At 34.6% G+C, this 24630-nt stretch overlaps 1 protein-coding gene across 3 annotated transcripts in view; it reads left to right on the plus strand.

The window, feature by feature from the left end:
* The first annotated feature begins 292 nt into the window (after nt 1-292).
* Nucleotides 293-24630, plus strand: part of LOC148956109 (bestrophin-4-like) — a 265036-nt gene continuing 240698 nt past the window's right edge. The window contains exon 1 of one of the 3 annotated variants that reach the window (XM_089094424.1): nt 293-551. In XM_089094424.1, the coding sequence (XP_088950550.1) occupies nt 431-551 (121 nt within the window). In that variant the 5' untranslated portion in view covers nt 293-430. Of the gene's footprint in view, nt 552-3750; nt 3878-24630 lie in introns of those variants that run through there. The other 2 variants (XM_089094333.1, XM_089094498.1) reach the window with 2 other exon arrangements.

The following is a 24630-nucleotide window of genomic DNA, read 5'->3' on the forward strand; positions in this document are numbered from 1 at the left end:
CATCTCTCCTCAGCAATGAAGTAAATATTTGGAAGTTAAAAAAAATCTAAAAAGTAAAAATATAAAACGTTCCTAAATAAACTTGACTTGACGTTTTTCATATATTCATCTACGACGAAATAAACTATCTTCGTATGACAAACCATCTTGCGGTTTTTCAAAATTATTTCAAAATTATTTGCAAAACAGGATACCGTACCACAAAAAAACAGAAACTTATGTAACAGGAAGAATTGAAAAATTACCTTGGAAAATCTGTTTAATACATTCTAGTGATAGAAAAAAAGGACAAAATTTTATGGCAAAGAATGCTAATTCCTTGAAATTTTTATGACACAGTTGTTTTTTTCCAGAATTTAGCTTTTATTGCTCTAATGGGTACTTAGTGCTGAATATGAATTTCGAGTTTTAACATTAAATTGTCTAGTGTATGTTTACGTTGGAAAGGTTGGATAAAGAGTATTTCGGTAATCTTATTCTAGTTTATCATACAATAACATCTGATGTGAAGCTGTATGGTGCAATTTTTCGGATTTCACTCTATGGAACTTGTAAGTATAAATTTCAAGGATATAAAATATAAGGAATATAAATATTATGTTTCAACAACAAATTGAGTGTTGTGTGCTTACTTTAGAAAGGGTATATTGAGAGCATTTTGGTAATTATATTGCAGCAATGTATCTGAAATAGTAATCTGTCCGCAATGAAATATTATTTACTTACTCTTTACTATTTACATACTTACTATTTACGATACTTAGATACATACTATTTTACATACTTACTATTTACATACTTACTTACTATTTACATACTTACTATACATACGTTTTTACATGCATACTTATATACATACAATTATATACATACTTATATACATAAATAGATTTAAATACTTACTATTTAGACATAATATTTACTATTTACGGACAGATTCCGAAAATGTGGTTAAGACACGCTCTGCGGATCAAGGATGACAAATTGCCAAATATTGTCCTTGTCGGCCAACCATCTAGGACCTGACGAAAAGCAGGTCGTCCCCGAAAGGGGTGGGAGGATGTCGTAAGGAAAGCTTTAAGGGAAATGGGAACTTCTTAAAAGGGTGTAAAGAGGAAGGCTGTGAATAGATTGGGATATAGGAACAGCGTGCGCAGCTGTGTTGGCCTTAGGCGGCTTGGTGCCGCAGTGAGTTGTTATTAGTAGTAGTAGTAGTGTGTTGCAGTTTATCACACAGTAACATTTGAAGTGAAGCTCTGGAGTGTAATTCTTAAAATTTCTTTCATGGAGTTTGTAAGTTTTTTGGTTTCTAGTGTCTCTTCAGAAACTCGGTGAAGTATACTGCTCCTTTTGTGTTAATTAATCGAAAAAACTTTTTGCACAATATAAGTTTTTCAAAAAAAAGTAAAGAACTCCATTAAACCAAAAATGAACAAAAATATAATAAAATACTTTATCACACATAGGACTACCGCAAATCAGTATTATTAAATAATAAAACCCAGAACAAACAGAAATTAAAACAAGTCCTACTCAAAAAGAATATAAGTTATTCTGAGTTGGCTTCTACGCCCTTTGTTCACGAAGAGCCAGAATATAATTTGTAATTTACTGAAAACAAATTCAAATGAATTTACTGAAAGAATGTGCAGTCTGTTTAATATACATAATGCTGATATTTATTCCTTAAAATCTTAATTAATTTTTGATTTCTTAAAGTTATAAAAGTGAAAAAATTTAAAAGAATTTTTTTCAGTAAAGTACAAATTATAATCTTTCTCAAAGATCTAGTCTCCAGAACTTTCAACTACGTTGGAAACAAATAGTTATTTCGAAATTTTGATTGTATGTATCCTGGGGATTAATGGGTGTGAGAGGGGGGTCATTTGCCCTCCTAACACTGTTGACAGTAAAAAAGGGCACTAACCCTTTGAATTTCCAATCGAATGAGCCCTTTTTGAAGTTTCTGCGACAAAGCTTTCTATAAAAACCTTATATGCCCCCAGGGCATAACTTACAACCCTAGCCCTGAAGGCTGTGGGGGAGTTTCCTGCTCAAAGATATAATTTCCAAAACTTTCGACTGCATTGAACAGAATGGCTATCTCAAAATTTTGATTGGATGTGTTTGGGGATATGAAGGACGTGGAAGTGGTGTTAGTTGCCTTCCAATCACTTTCGACTATTAAAAAGGGCACTAACCATTTGAATTTCCAATCGAATGAGCCTTTTTTGAAGTTTCTACGACAACACTTTCTATGAAAACCTTATGCCCCTTATGCCCCCAGGGCATAACTTACAACCCTTGCCCTGAAGGCTGTGCCGGGAGCTGTGATCCTCAAAGACCTATTTTCAGAAGTTTCAACTACGTTGAACAATATGGCTATCTCAAAATTTCTGATTGGATGTGTTTGGGGAAAAGGTGGGCGTGAGAGGAGGGTAGTTGCACTCTAATCACTTTCGACTATGAAAAAGGTACTAGCCCTTTGAATTTTCAATCGAATGAGCTCTTTTTGAAGTTTCTACGACAACGCTTTCTATAAAAATCTTATATGCCCCCAGGGCATAACTTACAACCCTTGCCCTGAGGGCTGTGGGGGAGGGTCCTCCTCAAAAATATATTTCCTATCTGGAAATCAACTACACTGAACAAAATGGCTATCTCAAAATTTTGATTGGATGTGTTTGGGGAAATTGTGGGAGTTGAAGGGGTGTTAGTTGTCTTCCAATCACTTTCGACTATTAAAAAGGGCACTAGCCGTTCCAAGTTCCTGTCGAATAAGCCCTTTTCTAAGTTTCTACGACACCTCCTTCGATTTGAAGTACCCTGGTCTAAAGAAATAAATAATACGTTGCGCCAACATTGTTCTTTACTTAGGCAGCGCGATTGCGCTGTCTATGATATTACTCGTTTTATATTAATACTATTTCTTTTATATCAATAATACCCTCTTATTTTCAATAGTAAGGGACCGAGATAAGCTCGGTGAAAAGAAATACAGTTCTTTTTAAATATCTTTCGCAAAACAATTTTAATTTCATTTGATTCGATGTTGGAAGTTAAACCATAAGGGCATTTGACGCCTTTTGGTGTTTTGACCGTCATTCGTACGATTTTTTTCTTCGAAAATTAAGGTCATAAACGAATTCATCCAATGTTGCAACTTATTTAGATTGTTTTTTTTTTCAGTGGAAAACAAAAAATTGTCTTTTTACGAATGCGTATCATCATAATCTATTCGAAGCCTCCCTTTTTACCCCACCCAAGAAATTCCAATTTCCCTTAATTCCTTCCTTACAACCTCCACAATTCGGGGACGACCAGTTTTTCATTTGGACCTAAATGATTGGCCAAAAAGGACTATTTTGGCAATCTCTCATTCTTCATCAGCAGAACGTGTCCCAGCCATCTCAACATTCCTGGCATTATAGCCTTAGAAAGCTGGATATAACCAAATTTTGAAACGGTTGCGTATTGTTGGCATAATAATTATATCTAATTAAAATGAAAATTTGTTTATTCGATGCTGGCTTTTTTTTTTTTTTTTTTTTTTTTTTTAATGAGCATATGTTAGTTTATGAACTATTATATTAATGGAAATCATAGATATAATTTGTGAACATAAAAAAAAAAAAAAAAAAAAAAAAAAAAAAAAAAAAAAAACACCTGCTCTCCGAGAAATATGGATGAATAGCATTTGACTGGAGACTGCCAGAATGTTTCTCGAGTATTCTTACCTGAATCAAGAGCGCGAGAGGTGCAAGGACTGGAATTTTTTCTACGTTTTGTTAGTGAGCCACGTTATTTTACAGTTTTATTTAAAGGATTTTTGATACTACATCAAACATTCACACTACGCTGAGGTTTCTTATTTATGGTAAGTAAGCAGCTACTAGTACTGCTTGTTACTAATGGGAGGTTTTCGCGACAAGACATGTATAAGGAGCAAAGAAATGGCAGCGGGGTTGCCGTCTCTTGTGATTTGTAAATATTTCTAGTGTTTTTTTTTATATCGCCAAAGAAAAAATGACTAAATCAGCAAAGAGATCACCAGCTTATTGAAGAAAATCACTAAATCAACCAAAAAATCACTAAAATCTAGTGATGTTTTTTTCTCACCGGGTGGTAAACCCTAGTGGCAGTCGCGAAGCGAAGCTGGTTTATAGATATGCTAGAGAAAATTATAACGGCTAGTTGCGAATAACGAGTAAAAAAAAAGCTATTTAAAAACTGGCCGCGCTTCCATGGCTGTAACCATTTTTTATGTATAAACCAGCATTAATAGTTGGTCTCAGTTATTATCTTGCAAAATTTTCAATAATACTTTTAATTTCTTGGAGTAATTGATAATAACATGAAAAAAGTCAAAATTGGAAGTTTTATTGCGTTCATGAGCGTGCAGAAAAAAAAGCACCAAAAACTATTAGCAAGAATCGCTTTCCACTAAAGGAGACCTGAGACGGTCAAGGATTTTGATCAAAAGCTTCCGTCAATCGTTTGACGTGTGCTTGAATTAACCCTTCAATCTTGACCAAAACTAATTTCAAGTTTAACTTGTCTACCGTTTAATTAAAGTGTCGCATTTACTTTGGTTGCGCTCAAGCGAAAACAAAAAGAAAATAGGAAACGTCGTTGGTCGAAAGATTTTGAAACATTAATTTTCTTTTTTAGTTCGGAAACTGTATAATCTTGTTTCAATGTCTTTATTGCCCGCAATATCCTGTCAAATACCGCACCTTTTTATTTCGGCTATAATAGTCTCTACTTTTAACTTTCCAATGGTGATCCCGGTATGACTTTATTAATAAACAGATAGCCTACACTCGTGTTCCGCATAATAATAATAATAATTTTAATTTAATAATTTTATTATAAGCCAAAAAACAGGCCATACAGAACAGTATTCTTAATTACACTCCACAAGAAAAATGATATAAATATGCTTGACCGTCCCAGTAGTAACCTAGGTTATATTTTACGGCCTTTACGTTCCATCCTGTTTTATTTGCGGCCTTTACGTTCCTTGGTGCCTTATCTAGTACTTTCAATTACACATGAAAATATACATTGGAATTGCGCAAGAAAAACCCATGGCTGGTTTGGTGGGTATAATCTGGTTTGGTGGGTATAGTCTGGTTTAGTTTTTCAAAGAGAGTGAGTACTTGCCATTTTTGCAAAAAGGGATAAGGGATTCGCAAATTGGACACTATGAACGATATTAATTAATGTTTTGAATAATAGGAGTGTGAATGATTCTAATTAGTGATTGGATTGTATGACGGTGGAGAAAAAAAAGGATTAAACTGATTAACAGTTAAGGTAACCCCGAAGGGGTTGTTAACTCAGGTAATTTGTTAAATTTGAAACAAAATCAGTCTATGAAAACGGCTAATGACGATAGAATGACATTGTGAGTTGACCTAGCTTTACCTCTCCGATGCGTCAATTTTGGAGGGAAAAGCAAAAATACTCAAGATCGAAAATAAACGGGATCTGCCTCAAGGGCTAGGCTCAGAGGCCCTTCGTTCCCCCTTTTCTGAGGGCAGGGGAGGGGGGGGAGGGTCAATTTTGGAGGGAAAACCAAAAATGCTCAGAATCGAAAATAAATGGGATCTGCCTCAAGGGCAAGGCTCAGAGGCCCTTCGTTCCCCAATTTCTGAGGGCAGGGGGGTGGGGGAGGGTCAATTTTGGAGCGAAAACCAAAAATGCTCACAATCGAACATAAAAGGGATCGGCCTCAAGGCCAAGGCTCAGAGGCCCTTACTTCCACCATTTCTGTGGGCAGGGGGGGGTCAATTTCGGGAGGAAACCCAAAAAAGCCCAGACTTGAAAATAAATGGGATCTGCCTCAAGGGCAAGGCTCCGAGTCCCTTCCGTCCCCCATTTCTGAGGGCAGGGGCGGGGGGGAGTCAATTTTGGAGGGAAAACCAAAAATACTGAGAATCGAAATAAACGGGATCTGCCTCAAGGGGAAGGCTCAGAGGCCCCTCCTTCCCCCATTTCTGAGGGCTGGGGGGCGGGGGAGTCAAATTTGGAGAGCAAACCAATAATACTCAGAAACGGTAATAAACGCGATCTGCCTCATGGGCAAGGCTCAGAGGTCCTTCGTTCACCCATTTCTGAGGGCAGGGGAGGGGGGAGGGTCAATTTTGGAAGGGAAAACCAAAAATACTCAGAAAGTTCATTTTGAATTTCTTTCATTGAAATGCAAGAGTTGGAATATTTCAGTAGTGTTTTGTTGTGCTTTACCTTGTCACAGTTACATTCTCTTATAATTTTTCAAAGTTCATTTTGGATTTCTTTCGTTCAAATGCAAGAGTTGGAATATTTCAGTAGTGACTTGTTGTGTTTTACCTTGTCACAGTTACATTCTCTTGATTTTTCGAAGTTCATTTTGAATTTCTGTCATAAAATGCAAGAGTTGGAATATTTCAGTAGTGTTTTGTTTTGCTTTACCTTGTCACAGTTACATTCTATTGATTTTCATAGTTCATTTTGAATTTCTTTCATTGAAATGCAAGAGTTGGAATATTTCAGTAGTGTTTGGTTGTGCTTTACCTTGTCACAGTTACATTTTCTTAATTTTTCAAAGTTCATTTTGAATTTCTTTCGCGAAGTGCAAGAATTGGAATATTTCAGTAGTGTCTTGTCGTGGTTTTACCGTGTCACAGCTACAGTCTCCTGTTTTTTCACAGTTCATTGTGGATTTCTTTCGCTGAAATGCAAGACTTGGAATATTTCAGTAGTGACTTGTTGCGCTTTACCTTGTCAGAGTTGCATTCTCTTGTTTTTCCGATGTTCGTTTTGAATTTAAGTATTGAAATGCAAGAGTTGGAATATTTCAGTAGTGTTTTGTTGTGCTTTACCTTGTCACAGTTACATTCTGTTGATTTTCATTGTTCATTTTGAATTTCAGATTTTCGTGTGTGTTTGACTCCTTGGGTTTATTATTTGAGAAGTTAACTTTAGTATTTTGTGGTTTGACGTGCCTGAAATCAAGAATAAGAATATTTAATTAGCTGTTTGGGTTTTCAGACATAGTTTTTCTAGATGTTCGTGGGCGTTAGGTTCCTGAGATCTATTATTTGAGAAGTTAACTTTAGTATTTCGTATTTGACTTGCCTGAAATCATGAATTAGAATATTTAATTGGCTGTTTGGGGATTTTCAGACCTAGGTTTTGTAGGTTTTCGTGTGGGTTTGACTCCTGGGGTTTATTATTTGAGAAGTTAACTTTAGTATTTTTTGGTTTTACGTGCCTGAAATCATGAATTAGAATATTTAATTAGCTGTTTAGGGTTTTCAGACATAGGTTTTTTAGATTTTCATGGATGTTAGACTCCTGTGATTTATTATTTGAGAAGTTAACTTTAGTATTTTATGGTTTTACGTGCCTGAAATCATGAATTAGAATAGTTAATTACCTGTTTAGGGTTTTCAGACCTAGGTCTTTTAGATTTTCGTTGATGTTTGGTTCCTGCAGTTTATTATTTGAGAAGTTAACTTTAGTATTTCATGGTTTGACGTGCCTGAAATCATGAATTAGAATAATTAATTAGCTGTTTTGGTTTTCAGACCTAGGTTTTTAGATTTTCGTGGGTGTTAGGTTCCTGGGGTATATTATTTGAGAAGTTAACTTTAGTATTTAGTGATTTGACGTGCCTGAAATCATGAATTATAATATTTAATTAGCTGTTTGTGTTTTAAGACATAGTTTTTTAGATTTTGGTGGGTGTTATGTTCCTGGGATTTATTATTTGAGAAGTTAAATTTAGTATTTCATGGTTTGACTTGCCTGAAATCATGAATTAGAATATTTAATTGGCTGTTTGGGGATTTTCAGACCTAGTTTTTTTTTAGGTTTTCGTGGATGTTTGTTTCCTGAGGTTTATTATTTGAGAAGTTAACTTTAGTATTTTGTGGTTTTACGTGAATGAAAGCATGAATTAAAGTAGTTAATTAGCTTTTTGTGTTTTCAGTACTAGTTTTTTTATATTTTAGTGAGAGTTAGGTTCCTGGGATTTATTATTTTAGAAGTTAACTTTAGTATTTAACGGTTTGACATGCCTTAAATCATGAATTAAAATATTTAATTAGCTGTTTGGGGATTTACAGACCTAGGTTTTTTAGTTTTTCGTGAATGTTTGTTTTTCAGAATTTATTATTTGAATAGTTAACAGTTGTATTTTGTTGTTTTACGTGCCTGACATCATGAATTAGAATAATTAATTAGCTGTTTGGGTTTTCAGACCTAGTTTTTAGATTTTCGTGGGTGTTAGGTTCCTGGGATTTATTATTTGAGAAGTTAACTTTAGTATTTCATGGTTTGACTTGCCTGAAATCATGAATTAGAATATTTAATTGGCTGTTTGGGGATTTTAGGACATAGGTTTTTTAGGTTTTCGTGTGTGTTTGACTCCTGGTGTTTATTGTTTGAGAAGTTAACTTTAGTATTTTGTGGTTTTACGTGCCTGAAATCATGAATTAGAATAGTTAATTAGCTGTTTAGGGTTTTCAGACATAGTTTTTTAGATTTTTGTGGGTGTTTGACTCCTGGGGTTTATTATTATTTGAGAAGTTAACTTTAGTATTTCGTGGTTTGACGTGCCTGAAATCATGAATTAGAATAGTTAATTAGCAGTTTAGGGTTTTCAGACCTAGGTTTTTTAGATTTTCATGGGTGTTTGTTTCCTGGAGTTTATTATTTGAGAAGTTAACTTTAGTATTTCATGGTTTGACGTGCCTGAAATAATGAATTAGAATAGTTAATTAGCTGTTTGGGTTTTCAGACCTAGTTTTTTAGATTTTCGTGTGTGTTCGGTTCCTGGGGGTTATTATTTGAGAAGTTAACTTTAGTATTTTGTGGTTTAACTTGGCTGAAATCAAGAATTAGAATATTTAATTGGCTGTTTGGGGATTTTCAGACCTAGGTTTTTTAGGTTTTCGTGTATGTTTGACTCATGGGGTTTATTATTTGAGAAGTTAACTTTAGTATTTTGTGGTTTTACGTGCCTGAAATCTTGAATTAGAATAGTTAATTGGCTGTTTAGGGTTTTCAGACCTAGGTTTTTTAGATTTTCGTGGGTGTTTGTTTCCTGGGATTTATTATTTGAGAAGTTAACTTTAGTATTTTGTGGTTTGACGTGCCTGAAATCATGAATTAGAATAGTTAATTAACCGTTTGGGTTTTCAGACCTATGTTTTTTAGATTTTTTTGGGCGTATCTGATGAAATAATTTAGGTCGTATGATCAATTTAATTTATTTTTTAATGCAGTAGTTTTTCAGTAAGGACATTCGATATCCTAAAAGTGTTTAATTCAAACTTTTACCTTGACCATCGATGCTGTTAGCAGAATTTCAAAAAGAATCATTTATGAGTGCTGGCGTATGACATAGAGAAAATCTAAGTATAAAGATGAATAAATTCTCTATCAACATCTATTGACAGATACTTGGGATAGCATTGACAAAATCAAAGTATCGTAAGTAGCAAACTCTTTCTTGAATTCAACTCATGGGATTTCTCGAATTAAATATCAAAACAATAAAGAGTGTATTACTTACTTGCGATTTTATCATGATTTCTCGAATTAAATATCTGTATTGTGTCCAAGAAGCGAATTCAAGAAAGCAATTGTTACTTACCATTTCTTCACAATTTAATGAAAATAATAGAACCATTCTAAATAATAAAGACGGGTTTAGATCAAAGATATTTATTTCTGGAATTTGCTAAAGGATTTTTTCTTGAAAAAAAAACAAAAAAAGACACAACAACAAATATTTACATAAAAATAGCAATTAGAGTTCACTCTTAAACATCCACAAACGATGGTCACATGATATAGAATAGTTTTTACCATGTCTTATGGATTTATCACGATCAGGTGTGTTCTTAGGTATCCACTGTCCGAAGAACCTAACCTCGTTTTCAGGAAGTTGATAACCCCGTTCAAATTTAGGACACTTAAACTCTTCTAGATTGAAAAGTGGAATCCTAGGATCACACTTTTGAATTAAAACTTTATCTGTAGATACATTGCCCTTTACGTAGAGTGGTTCAACCCCGAAAAAGCTGCAAATTTCATTGAATTCCTCCTGAACATTTTTCAGTTCCTGACCAGCATTATTAAGTAGTGTAATCACTCTATCGTAGAATCCCAATCTGTTTATATGACGTAATGTAGTACTCCACAAGCTTTTATCATTCTCAAACATGTTATAGTTCACTATCCAATGATAACAGTCAATTTCGTCGAGTTCCATAGACAATAATAAAAATGCAAATTTAAATATAACACCACAAGATGATTTTTTCTAACTGATAAATTCTGTGTCATACAGTCCCATCATCTTGGAAGTTATTAATTTAGTTGTTAAGTAGAAAAATACTTCATCAAAATTTTATATCTTCGCTCAAGGTTGAATGGAGTTATGGCTAGGGGGATGAGCCCTAAAACCATCTGAATTCATTGTGAGGAGGAGTCATAAAACCCTTGGAAGTCATCGCGGGGAGGAGTCATTGAACTCTAGGTATCTTTTGCATGTAAATGGAGTCTGGAAATTTCAATAACAGAACAATTCTTTTTTTTCTCTTTATCACAAACAATATTCACTTAGCCACACGATGTTGAAATTTAATTCAAGAAATTATGAAAAAATTCTCAGTAAGTAACGAGGTTACGTGCGCGCGCACGTAACCTCGGCTAAATTAACCTTAAAAAAATTAAATAAAAGCTATGTCGACTTTGCATGTCTCTCTCACTATGTGTGCGCCGTCGCGGTGTTTAACCAATCACCAATCAAGTTATTGTATATTAATCAACCTCCACTGTCCCTGATTGGTCCCTAAAAAATGAGTGTTGTCTAAAAAACCATTCTGGTTGAAAACATGAAGTTTTCGTACTGCTCACTGTTTTGCAATGTATAGGTACCAGTGGGTGGGGAATCCCTGCTCCTTTGGAAAAGGTGCCAAGGAAAGGCAAGCGAATAGCAAGTAGTTTCAAAACGTGTTTAATCACGTTTCTTGAATGAAGTATCTGTACTATATATCCAAGAGATGAAATCAATAAAGAGCTTGTTACTTACTTACAAATATTTTCATAATTTCTTGAATGAAATTTCCGTATTGTGTATCCAAGAGAAAGAAATTGTTACTTACTGAGAATGTTTTCATAATTTCTTGAATTAAATTTCTACATCGTGTAGCTAAGTGAAAATTGTTTGTGATAAAGAGAAAAAAAATAGTCTGGTTGAAAACGTGGAGTTTTCTTACTGCTGACTTTTTTGCAATGTGTAGGAACCTGTGGGGAATCCCCGCTCATTTGGAAAGGTGCCAAGGAAAGGCAAGCAAATAGCATGTAGTTTCAAAACGTGTTTAATCACGTTTCTTGAATGAAGTATCCGTATTGTAAATCCAATAGGTGAAATCAATCAAGAGTTTGGTACTTACTTACAAACATTTTCATAATATATCGAATGTAATTTCCGTACTGTGTGTCCAACAGTTGACTTCAAGAAAGAAATTTTTATTTACTGAGAATTTTTTAATAATTTCTTGAATTAAATTTCTACATCATTTATCTAAGTGAAAATTGTATGTGATAAAGAGAAAAAAAAACAAAAAAAACAGTCTGGTTGAAAACGTGGAGTTTTCGTACTGCTCACTTTTTTGCAATGTGTAGGAACTAGTGGGGAATCCCCGCTCGTTTGGAAAGGTGCCAAGAAAAGGCAAGCAAATAGCATGTATTTTCAAAACGTGTTTAATCACGTTTCTTGAATGAAGTATCTGTACTGTATATTCAAGAGGTGACATCAATAAAGAGCTTGTTACTTACTTACAAATATTTTCATAATTTCTTGAATGAAATTTCCGTATTGTGTATCCAAGAGTTGACTTCAAGAAAGAAATTGCTACTTACTGAGATTTTTTTCATAATTTCTTGAATTCAATTTCTACATTGTGTATATAAGTGAAAATTGTTTGTGATAAAGAGAAAAAAAAAGAATTGTTCTGTTATTGAAATTTCCAGACTTCATTTACATGCAATAGATACCTAGAGTTCAATGACTCCTCCCTGCAATGACTTCCAAGGGTTTTAAGACTCCTCCCCACAATTAATTAATATGGTTTTATGGCTCATCCCCCCAGCCATAACGCCATTCAACCTGTATCGAAGGTATAAAAGTTTGATGAAGTATTTTTCTACTTAACAATTACATTAATAACTTCCAAGATGATAGGACTGTATGACACAGAATTTATCAGTTTGAAAAAATCATCTTGTGGTGTTATATTCGAATGTGCAATTTTATTATTGTCTATGGAACTCGACGAAATTGACTATTATCATTGGCTAGTGAACTATAACATGTCTGAGTAGGATAAAAGCTTGTGGAGTACTACATTACGTCATATAAACAGACTGGGATTCTACGATAGAGTGATTACACCACTTAATAATGCTGGTCAGGAACTGAGAAATGTTCAGGAGAAATTCAGTGAAATTTGCAGCTTTTTCGGGGTTGAAGCACTCTACGTAAAGGGCAATGTATCTACAGATAAAGTTTTAATTCAAAAGTGTGATCCTAGGATTCCACTTTTCAGTCTAGAAGAGTTCAAGTCTCCTAAATTTGAAGGGGGTTATCACCGTCCTGAAGACGAGGTTAGGTTTTTCGTACAGTGGATACCTAAGAACATACCTGATCGTGATAAATCCATAAGACATGGTAAAAACTATTCTATATCATGGGACCATCGTTTGTGGATGTTTAAGAGTGAATGCTAAGTACTATTTTTATGTAAACATTTATTGTTGTGTTTTTTTTTCTCAAAAAAAATCTGTAAATACGTTTAATCAATAAATATATTTAAGCTTAACCCGTGTTTATTCTTTAGAATAGTTCAACTCTTTTAATGAAAATGTGTATTAATTGTTATCAACAAATACTGTCTTGATCTTAAGTCTTGAACACAATGCCTATATGGGACTTAAGAGGTAGCGATCAAATCATTCGATAGTGATGCACAACTTTTTTCTACGTCATAAAATTCAATCATCACCATGAGAGAGCTTCAAGGAAGAATACAATAATTACGATTCTTTGATTTTTTCAATGCCATCCCACGTATCTGTCAATAGATGTTGATAGAGAATTTATTCATTTTTTTACCTAGATTTTCTCTATGTCATACGCCAGCACTCATAAATGATCCTTTTGAAATTCTGCTAACAACATCGATGGTCAAGGTAAATGTTTGAATTAAACACTTTGAGGATATCGAATGTCCTTACTGAAAAACTAGTGCATTAAAAAATAAAGTAAATTTATCATGCCACCTAAGATATTTCATCATATATATCCAAGAAAATACTAAAAACGTAGGTATGAAAAGCCGAATAGTTAATTAACTATTCTATTTTATGATTTCAGACACGCCAAACCACGAAATATTGAAGTTAACTTCTCAAATAATAAACCCCAGGAAACAAACACCCACGAAAATCTAAAAAACCTAGGTCTGAAAACCCTAAACAGCTAATTAACTATTCTAATTCATGATTTCTGGCACGTAAAACCACAAAATACTAAAGTTAACTTCACAAATAATAAGCCCCATGAGTCAAACATACACGAAAACCTAAAAAACTTAGGTCTGAAAATCCCCAAACAGACAATTAAATATTCTAATTCTTGATTTCAGCCAAGTAAAACCACTAAATACTAAAGTTAACTTCTCAAATAATAAACCCCAGGAACCTAACACCCACTAAAATCTAAAAAAATAGGTCTGAAAACCCAAACAGCTACTTAACTATTCTAATTCATGATTTCAGGCATGTCAAACCATGAAATAATGAAGTTAACTTCACAAGTAATAAACTCCAGGAGAAAAACATCCACAAATATCTAAAACACATTGGTCTTAAAACCCTAAACTGCTAATTAACCATTCTAATTCAACATTTCAGGCACGTAAAATCACAAAATACTAAAGCTAACTTTTCAAATAGTAATAAACCTCAGGAGTCAAACACACACGAAAATCTAAAAAACCTAGGTCTGAAAACCCTAAACAGATAATTAACTATTCTAATTCATGATTTCAGGCACGTAAAACCACAAAATACTAAAGTTAACTTCTCAAACAATAAACCCCAGGAGTCAAACACACACGAAAACCTAAAAAACCTATGTCCTAAAATCCCCAAACAGCCAATTAAATATTCTAATTCATGATTTCAGGCAAGTCAAACCATGAAATACTAAAGTTAACTTCTCAAATAATAAATCCCAGGAACCTAACACCCAAAAAAATCTAAAAAACTATTTCTGAAAACCCAAACAGCTAATTAACTTTTCTAATTCAGGATTTCAGGCACGTCAAATCACGAAATACTAAATTTAACTTCTCAAATAATAAACCCCAGGAACCTAACACCCACGAAAATCTAAAAAACTACGTCTGAAAACCCAAACAGCTAATTAAATATTCTAATTCATGATTTCAGGCACGTCAAACTATGAAATATTAAAGTTAACTTCTCAAATAATAAATTACAGGAAACAAAAACCAACGAAAATCTAAAAAACCTAGGTCTGAAAACCCTAAACAGGTAATTAACTATTCTAATTCATGATTTCAGGCACGTAAAACCATAAAATAATAAAGTTAACTTCTCAAATAATAAAACCCAGGAGTCAAACAACCATGAAAATCTAAAAAATCTAGGTCTGAAAACCCAAAACAGCTAATTAAATATTCTAATTCATGATTTCAGGCACGTAAAACCACAAAATACTAAAGTTAACTTCTCAAATAATAAACCCCAGGAGTCAAACACACACGAAAACCTAAAAAACCAAGGTCTGAAAATCCCCAAACAGACAATTAAATATTCTAATTCATTATTTCATGCATGTCAAATACGAAATACTAAAGTTAACTTCTCAAATAATAAATCCCAGGAACCTAACACCCACGAAAATCTAAAAAAACTAGTTCTGAAAACCCAAACATCTAATAAACTATTCTAATTCATTATTTCAGGCACTTAAAATCACAAAATACTAAAGTTAACCTCTCAAATAATAAACCCAAGGAGTCAAACACACACGAAAATCTGAAATTCAAAATGAACTATGAAAATCAACAGAATGTAACTGTGACAAGGTAAAGCACAACAAAACACTACTGAAATATTCCAACTCTTGCATTTCACGACAGAAATTCAAAATGAACTTCTAAAGATCAAGAGAATGTAACTGTGACAAGGTAAAGCACAACAAGTCACTACTGAAATATTCCAACTCTTGCATTTCAGCGAAAGAAATCCAAAATGAACTTTGAAAAATCATGAGAATTTAGCTGTGACAAGGTAAGCCACGACAAGACACTACTGAAATATTCCAATTCTTGCATTTCGCGAAAGAAATTCAAAATGAACTTTGAAAAATTAAGAGAATGTAACTCTGACAAGTTAAAGCACAACAAAACACTACTGAAATATTCCAACTCTTGCATTTCAATGAAAGAAATTCAAAATGAACTATGAAAATCAGCAGAATGTAACTGTGACAAGGTAAAGCACAACAAAACACTACTGAAATATTCCAACTCTTGCATTTTACGACAGAAATTCAAAATGAACTTCGAAAAATCAAGAGAATGTAACTATGACAAGGTAAAACACAACAAGTCACTACTGAAATATTCCAACTCTTGCATTTCAACGAAAGAAATTCAAAATGAACTTTGAAAAATTAAGAGAATGTAACTATGACAAGGTAAAGCACAACAAAACACTACTGAAATATTCCAACTCTTGCATTTTAATGAATTAAATTCAAAATGTACTTTCTGAGTATTTTTGGTTTTCCCTTCCAAAATTGACCCTCCCCCCTCCCCTGCCCTCAGAAATGGGTGAACGAAGGGCCTCTGAGCCTTCCCCTTGAGGCAGATCTGGTTTATTTTCGATTCTAAGTATTTTGGTTTTCTCTCCAAAATTGACTCCCCCTCCCCCCTGCCCTCAGCATTGGAGGAAGGAGGGGCCTCTGAGCCTTCCCCTTGAGGCAGATCCCATTTATTTTTGATTCTGAGAATTTTTGGTTGTACCTCCAAAATTGACGCCCCCGCCTCCCTGCCCTCAGACATGGAAGGACGAGGGGCCTCTAAGCTTTTTCCTAGAGGCAGACCCCAGTTATTTTTGATTCTGGCATTTTTGGTTTTCCCTCCAAAATTGACCCTCCCCCTCACCTGCCCTCAGAAATTGGGGAACGCGGGGCCACTGTGCCTTGCCCGTGAGGCCGGTCCCCTTTATTTTCGATTCTGAGCATTTTTTGTTTTCCCTCCAAAAATTGACCCGCCCCCCTCCCCTGCCCTCAGAAATTGGGGAACGAAGGGCCTCTGAGCCTTGCCCTTGAGGCAGATCCCATTTTCTATTCTGAGCATTTTTGGTTTTCCCTCCAAAATTGACCCTCCCCCCTCCCCAGCCCTCAGAAATGGGTGAACGAAGGGCCTCTGAGCCTTCCCCTTGAGGCAGATCTGGTTTATTTTCTATTCTAAGTATTTTGGTTTTCCCTCCAAATTTTACTCCCCCTCCCCCGTGTCCAAAGAAAAGGATGTCAAGGTGCCCAATGAGCCTTGCGCTTGGGGAAAACATCGGTTATTTTCGATGCTGAGTATATTTGTGTGTCCCTAAAAAATTTACTCCCCTCTCCCTTGCCCGCCGCCCTTGAGGCCCGAGGGGACCCTGATCCTTGGCCGTGAGGGAGATCCCTTTTAGTTTTTATTCTGATCATTTTCAGTTTTCATTCGAACTTAGACCCTCCCCTGCCCTCATAAATTGGGGTACAAAGGGCCTCTGAGCCGTGCCCTTGAGGCTGATCCCATTTATTTTCTATTCTGAGCATTTTTTGTTTTCCCTCCCAAATTTACCCTCCCCCCCACCCCTGCCCACAGAAATTGGGGAGCGAAGGGCCTCTGAGCCTTGCCCTTGAGGCAGATCCCATTTTTCGATTCTGAGCATTTTTGGTTTTCCCTCCAAAATTGACCCTCCCCCTCCCCTGCCCTCAGAAATGGGGGAATGAAGGGCCTCTGAGCCTTGCCCCTGAGGCAGGTCCTATTTATTTTAGATTCTGATTATTTTATATTTTCCCTCCAAAATTGACAAATCGGAGAGGTAAAGCTAGGCCAACTCACAATGTTATGCTGTTGTCGTTAGTCGTTTTTATAGACTGACGTTGTTTCTTATTTACAACAAATCACCTAAGTTAACAACTACTTGGGAGTCACTTTAACTGACAATCAATTTAATCCTTTTTTTTATGCCCCGCTATAAAAAACAATCGCTAAATAGAATCATTCATACTCCTATTATTCAAAAAATTAATTAATATCGTTCATAGTGTCCGATTTCCGAATTCCTTATCCCTTTTTGCAAAAATGTCAAGTACTCACTCTCTTTGAAAAACTAAACCAGACTATACCCACCAAACCAGACTATACCCACAAAACCTGACTATAGCCACCAAACCAGCCATGGGTTTTTCTTGCGCAATTCCAATGTATATTTTCATGTGTAATTGAAAGTACTAGATAAGGCACCAAGGAACGTAAAGGCCGCAAATAACACAGGATGGAACGTAAAGGCCGCAAAATATAACCTAGGTTACTACTCGTCCCGGGCCTCATTAACATCGTGAATACGATTTCCAGGTTTCGCCAATTCTTATCTTCTTGCAAATAACAATGTGGAAGTTTTCCATAAGTCGCGAATAATGGAAAGTTTAACTAGAAAGCTAAGCTGGCTTTGCTTTCTAGATCGCGAAAAAAGGTCTTACGCAAAATCCTCTTAAGGAGGCCCGAGACGGTCAATCATTTTGATCAAAAACCTCCGTCAGTCGATTGATTCAAACATGATTGACCGTCTAGGAACGTGTTTGGCGCTTGAGTCAAGCGTTGACGGTGATTGATAGAAAGTTTGAATGACTCAAGCGGTTGACGAAGGTGATTGACCGTCTAGACTCTAGACTAGTTTTGTTCACGTATTGCGTCAGTCATGCTCCAGCAACAAAGGAAGACATACAGGGGTGCCGAAGACGGTACTGTCGGCCTATTTCTGGCAAGTGTTGAATAAATAGATAAGTTTTAATTGACAGTTCTACAAACGCTCAAGGTCTGTTACGTTTTTGAGTTCATGTTACGCTTTTGAATGATAAGTAATTTTCACATTTTCTGAGTAATCCATTTTTTCCCCCGTAAAAAAAATCCGCTGTTCCTATTTTAATTACACTGACATGAGTATCGACATTCTTTCACATCACGGTCATTAAATGTTATCACACAATTACTCAGTTATTAGGATGAGAAAATACCCACTTCGCTTACTCGCATTGTAAGTTATGACAATAGTCAGTTAGTCACCTTACCAACTTTCAATTTCATCATATGAGTTTGAATCTTTGTTCAGTCAACAGTCATACTGAACTGATATGGAGAAGGGGCTAGCTGAAGGTTCAGGAAGGAAAATTTATAATAAAAACAGGTAAATAATAATAAAAGTTATTTTCCTTATAATTTCTTTTTAAATATGTGATTATAAGAATTTTTTAAATATGTGTTTTTTTTATTTTTAAATATGTGTATTATTCTTTGGGTAACAACCTTACCCCCCCCCCCACCCTTTCTGATTGGTTGGACATAATATCAGGTTATATACAAAACTTGCTCTTTTTATATGGGAATATTAACAGCTGATATTGACAAAATATATGAAACTGTAAAAAAGAGCCATATTTTGGTTTTAACCAAGCTATATATAATCACATAGGAGGGTTAGTTGACCCAGAATTTTCGATCTTATGGTAGACTTTCCAAGTATCATGGTCATTTTTTTGACATTATACTCCCCTTCCTCATCTGTATTTTCAGAAAAGGGGCCATGGTATTTGAAAATAGTATAAAGTAAAGGATTTAATGGTCTGCTTGTGTGTTTAGCATGTCTTGTTTAGAAAAGGAAAATCACTTAATATTTGGCTTTAGAAAAAAAACAAATAGACTACTGCCCATTTTTATGAAGAAGATAAACAGTCTTGTATTTGTATAGGGTAGGCTTGCAGTTTACTTAAACACTGATTCATAGGGACCACGCAGGTTGGGTTGGGGCCCCAACCCCCTGAGAACTTAAATTTCTTCCAATTTCTCGGAATTTGTTTATTAAATTATATGTTTTTTACTATCCCCCTAATTTTTTTAATTAAACCATTTCTAGTTCGTTTTTATTAACTCACTGATCTTTTTGTTACACTTTCCATTTATTTCTTTGTCGCACAATTTTTTTCAATTTGTGAACTATTTTTCAACCACTTCCGAATGTTCAGTTACTTCCCACATTTGTAAGTATAGCACAATTGTATGAGTAGGCTACTTCCTGAGGCTGTGTTAACTTAGGTTGTGATCTCGGATGAGACATTATATTTTTTTTAATTGGAAAATTAAAAGTTGAAACTATCTTTTCCCCAGAATCTATAAATATAAGTGAAAATTAGGGGAAAAAACGATTCATTTTTTCATAATTTGATCTTTTTTACTTGTTTTCCTCAAGTCATCGACTTACTTCGCTTATGCATTCAAAACCTAAATAAATTTGGTGTTTATGTTATGTAAAACCCAATGTTTTTTCTACCACTCTCGTTTACTTGTTTTAATTTATTCTTGAGAACAAAAAAATAATTCTCTACTTTTTAGTTCAATTTGAAAATGAGTTTGTTTTTATTGTTTGACTCCCTCCCCTAAATTTTCTTTGTACGTGCCTGGACTTGTAACACCCATCAAAACAGCTTTAGGCTAACATTCTTATGGTTGAATCAAATGAACTCTTCTTTTATTTCTTGATTTCTTTTGGTTTGGAGTTACAATTCAAATTACAAACGGAAAAAAGGCATTTTATGTAAATGACTGCTATTTCGTATAGGAACTGAAGACAACGATTGAAATATTTTTTGTTCGATAAAATAAGAACAAAACAAAATCTCGGTCACTCGGAACTACTCAAATCCTAATGAAGAAGTGATGCAAATTTGAAGCTGGAGGAGGCGCGACTGAGACCGAGCCAATCTAAAATATTAGACGGGAAGGGAGCGATTAAAATGATTTTCTGGGTCTTTTTAAAAAGCTGGATTTATTAAGATTGGTTAAGTTGAAATTTAACAATTAAAAAATCTAGTTGGTTATCTTCTTTCCTGAAAACTCTAAATTGTCCTGTGTTTATTGATTTGCCTTTTATCTTGTATGTATTACTCATCAACTTTTGGTTTAAATAAATAGATTCAAACACTTGGTTCAAAACACCAATAATGTCAATTAAAAAAGAACAAAAACAAAACAAGCAAAACAGTAGCCTGGGGTTATATACCCGCATCAAGGTGGGGGGGGGAGGTTGTCTTTCTGTTGTGCAGTTAAACCGGAAGCAACACTCACAGTTTAATAAATAGGAAATTCCTAAAGGTAAAGAAGCATTAATTGTTATTATTGTATACTTCTTAGGCATCTTTTAAAAGTTGGAGGGAAGATTTTAATGAGATAATGTAAAAATATATTTTTCAAACTATATAGGCAAAAAAATTCCCCTCCCTCCTTTTATTACTGCTCTTGATAGCAAAATTAAGGCACCCTGCCTTGAAAAGAGACTTTCCTATCAAAAGTTACGAAAAAGTTACGTTTTAAGAATTTGGACGAAACGAAATTATTTGGTCTGGCGGAAACCCTGAAGACATATCGAAAGTAAGAAAAAATGCGGAATGCGAGTGTATCTGTTTATTAATAGAGTTTGACCGGGATCACCCTGAGTTAAACTTGTGGGTGGCTAATTTCGCTGTCAAGACTGCCACATTCAGCGCTATTTTATTAATCGTAACACGTGCTGTTTTGAATGCAACTATTATGGAACAAATTCGAAATTAATGCAACGACAGGATGTGTCTTTCATCAAATTACGTGTATACGGCAGAACATTATTTATGAATGACAATAAACTAAACGATTTTAGGGTATGTTGATAGGTTGGGTATATTTTCTGCCAATTGCGCTATTAGTTCTTTAGCTTCGCGGGGCAAGTGACTAAAAACCCGCTGGATTTGGGCTATTATTCTTCAAATCTTGCTACTTTTGGGCTTAGATTCGTAAAAAAAAAAAAAAAAAAATCTTGTTTGTTTCATATATTTGGTCATTTATTCTTTGGAGTCTTGGACCACAATATAATCATGATGTGTCTTGGATTCCCCGGAAACTTTTGATTTTTTACTCTAAGTTGTTCCTCTAAAATTGCTCATACATCCTTTTAGTGAACTGAATGCACAAAATTTGCTTTGATTTAACTGAAGCTTATCCTAAATGCTCCCTAAACGTTTCACTTTTATACCCTTAGTCTCAATAATAGCAACAATAGAGGGGAAACGAGGGGGAAAACCTCCTAAAAGTCAAGGAGTCTTAATGAAAATCAAAACATCAGATTAGGTGTATCACAGAACCTGACCGTGATGACAGGCTAGAGAAACAGATCGTAATGACAAACCTGTTTGTATGTATCCGAAATTCCGCAATTCTTTTTTCAGAATTTTCATAAATCTGTACTAACAAATTTCACTCTCTGTTTAAATTAGATTTTATAAAAAGTAAGAATTTGAATACATTTTGTGGACTTCAATATTCTTCATAAAACCATGTAAAAAGTTGTTAATATTGTTACACAAAAACAAAAGTTAATATAGTTTTAGTTATTGCTATATAAAACAATGATAATAAATAGGTCTATCCGTTCAAGTCTAAATAAGTCTATCAAATGATGACAGAAAAAATGTTAAGCGAAATGAAAATTAAATTATTTAAGTGCAAAAGATAGAACAGCTGGCAAGTATGATCTTTGCCTAAGGCATACTGCCTTACTCCAGGCGTCTTTCTGGTATTTCCAACCACTTACCAAGAAGTAGATCAAAGTATAAATAACAAGTAAAAGCGTGGTATATTCAACATCATTTTTTATAGAAGGAAGTTAAAAGTTGTTGGGCACAAGCACAACTGATAACATTCTGTATATAATTTTTTTTTTATCCTTTGAGGTAGCACATGCTTGTAGTTGTAAGAACTGTAGTTGTTTACAGCTACAATCCTTGTAGCTGTAAAAAGAGCTGGTAGTAAATTGCGATTTATTGTTTTTTATGCGCTGGGAACTATTCTTTGAAGATATAATAAAAAATTTGGCTTATTAACTTTATTATTATTTATGAAATTCTGTGTAGTTATTGTTGGGCTCCGACTTCTCCTCGATCGACACTGTAAATGCATCAAAATAAAATGTTATGTCACATGTATCACTGAACATTTTCCAAGCCATTGATGTGGTTTTTCAATAGTAGAAAATTTAAATTTACACTTCTGTGTTGTTGGGATAAACAACCCAGAAATACATTTGTTTCTGATTCACATCTAAAATACCCCTTTCGCAGAAATCTTGTCTCATTCTTATTTATTCATATTCATTAATGTGCTCAAACTTAATGTACTCAAAGCAAACCAGTACGTTCGCCAAACAAGCAGCTATACACTTTCTGGGAATGTCCCAGAAAACTACTCATTTCACATAAAAATTGGACATAAATTTACAAGAAAAGGAAAGAAGGTGTAAATCCATTAGAGGAAGAAGAAGAATGTGTGACTAAGAATGTTTTGACAAAAATTTTTTTCGCTGCTAGGGTACGGTACTTGACTTGACTACAGTGAAGTCAGCTATAGTTCACGACTAGTTACTTGGACCTCTTATATTCCTTTCAAAAACTGTGGATAAAATGAAGAGAAAACTTTGAATAAACATTTGATGAAGTCAACTATAGTTCAGTTAAAGATCCAAGCAATCAAAAAAAAAAAAAAAACACCAGCAAATTTCAAGCATAGCATTACCCTTTAAGCTAAAAGAGAATGAAAATTATTACCTAACCCATTATTTAGAGATTGATTTAAGTAGGGAGTCCTCCTAACTTTATTTTTAATATATTTGAAAAATATATAGGTAATATGTTTATTGATCGTAGGATAACTGAAAATTATTTTTTAATAGCGTAAGAGTAGTCAGAACGGTGAAAGGGGTTGCCGTCACGCATGCGCAATTTCTTTGACTTTCACTTTTTTTTTAACAATAGCGCTTTCAGACTATCCATTTTCTCGAAAATGGGACGGAGAACTGGAACCAATAAAAGAACTACATTTTATCTTGCTCTTACGCTACAGTCAAAATCAAAACAAGCAGGTACCTTTTTCGCTAACACTCATTCTGGCTTCCAATTGTAAGATAAAAACATCTATCTATTTATCGAGTATTCCCAACTGAAAATGACAAGTTAACAAAATAAAATATTGGATTCTTTATGGCCTGGAATCAAAACAAGTCAAACACACAAGGGGAATTCCGTCAGTTTGAAAATTTTCAAACAGTTTTTGGCAACGAACAGTAAGTAAGGAGCGACGCGGCTCAACAGTTACCGAAACTCTAAAAAACGAAACTTTGATATCAAAAGAATTGGTTTAGCAAGATGATTCCATATGTATAATAGTCATTAAGTTTAATGTTACCATCAAAGGCTATGAGCCTGAGAACAATTGCCAAATTTTCGGAAAAGAGGGGAAACAACAATTAAAAGTCAAGGAATCTTATTGAAAATCATGCCATCAGATTCAACATATCAGAGAACCCTACTGTAGAGGTTCCAAGCTCCTATCTGTAAAAATGTAGAATTTTGTATTTTTTGCCAGAAGAAAGATCTCGGATGCACATTTAATTGTTTGTTTTTGTTTCCCCCAGGGGTGATCGTATCGACCCAGTAATTTTAGAATATCGGGAGAGGGCTTAGTCAAACGGGAATTAAAAGATCTAGGGCCCTTTTTAAGTGAACAAAGAAATTAGAGGGTAACTATCTCCGTCTCACACTCTTTTCCCGAAAAAATGTCTGATTAAAATTTTGAGATAGCCATTTTATTCAGTAGAGCTGAAACGTACAATTGGAGATGTTTATTGGGTATACATCTTTGGAGATGTCATGACTCCCCAGAACCACTGGAGGAAGGGCCAAAAGCTATTAAATTTGCCCACTGTTTACATATAGTTTTTATTACATATAGTTATGGGGACGTATACCGAAATTTTTAAGGGGGTTTGATATCTTCTGGCATTAGATTCTCTAAGGCGAGGATTTCCAATTTGTATGGAGGTTTTCAGGGATGAACTTTCCAGGGGAAATTTTACACGGCGAGAATTTATCAGAATTCGTATACAAATTTCGTTATATTTGTCTTACTTTCTTGTCAGCGATCCCATTCTGCATATGGAGAGTCTTTGGGTGGAATTATCTGGAGGACATTTTTAGCAGATTGGAAATTCTATGGAGGATTTTGAGGGGGGGTCCCACGGGAAAATTCTCCATGGGGGAATTATCACCAGGAGCAACTCTTTTTGGGAAATTTTCTGTGGGAGAAACTTTACGTTGGGAGGGGGGATTTCTGGGAAATATTTCCCACAAAAGAAAGATTCCCCGATGACCTCAAAAGGATCAGAAATTAAATAAAAACAAGTCTTTCT

This window comes from Artemia sp. Qi Xiang Cuo, chromosome 1 (assembly GCF_049724085.1).
Source record: "Artemia sp. Qi Xiang Cuo chromosome 1, ASM4972408v1, whole genome shotgun sequence".
Lineage (NCBI taxonomy): Eukaryota > Metazoa > Arthropoda > Branchiopoda > Anostraca > Artemiidae > Artemia > Artemia sp. Qi Xiang Cuo.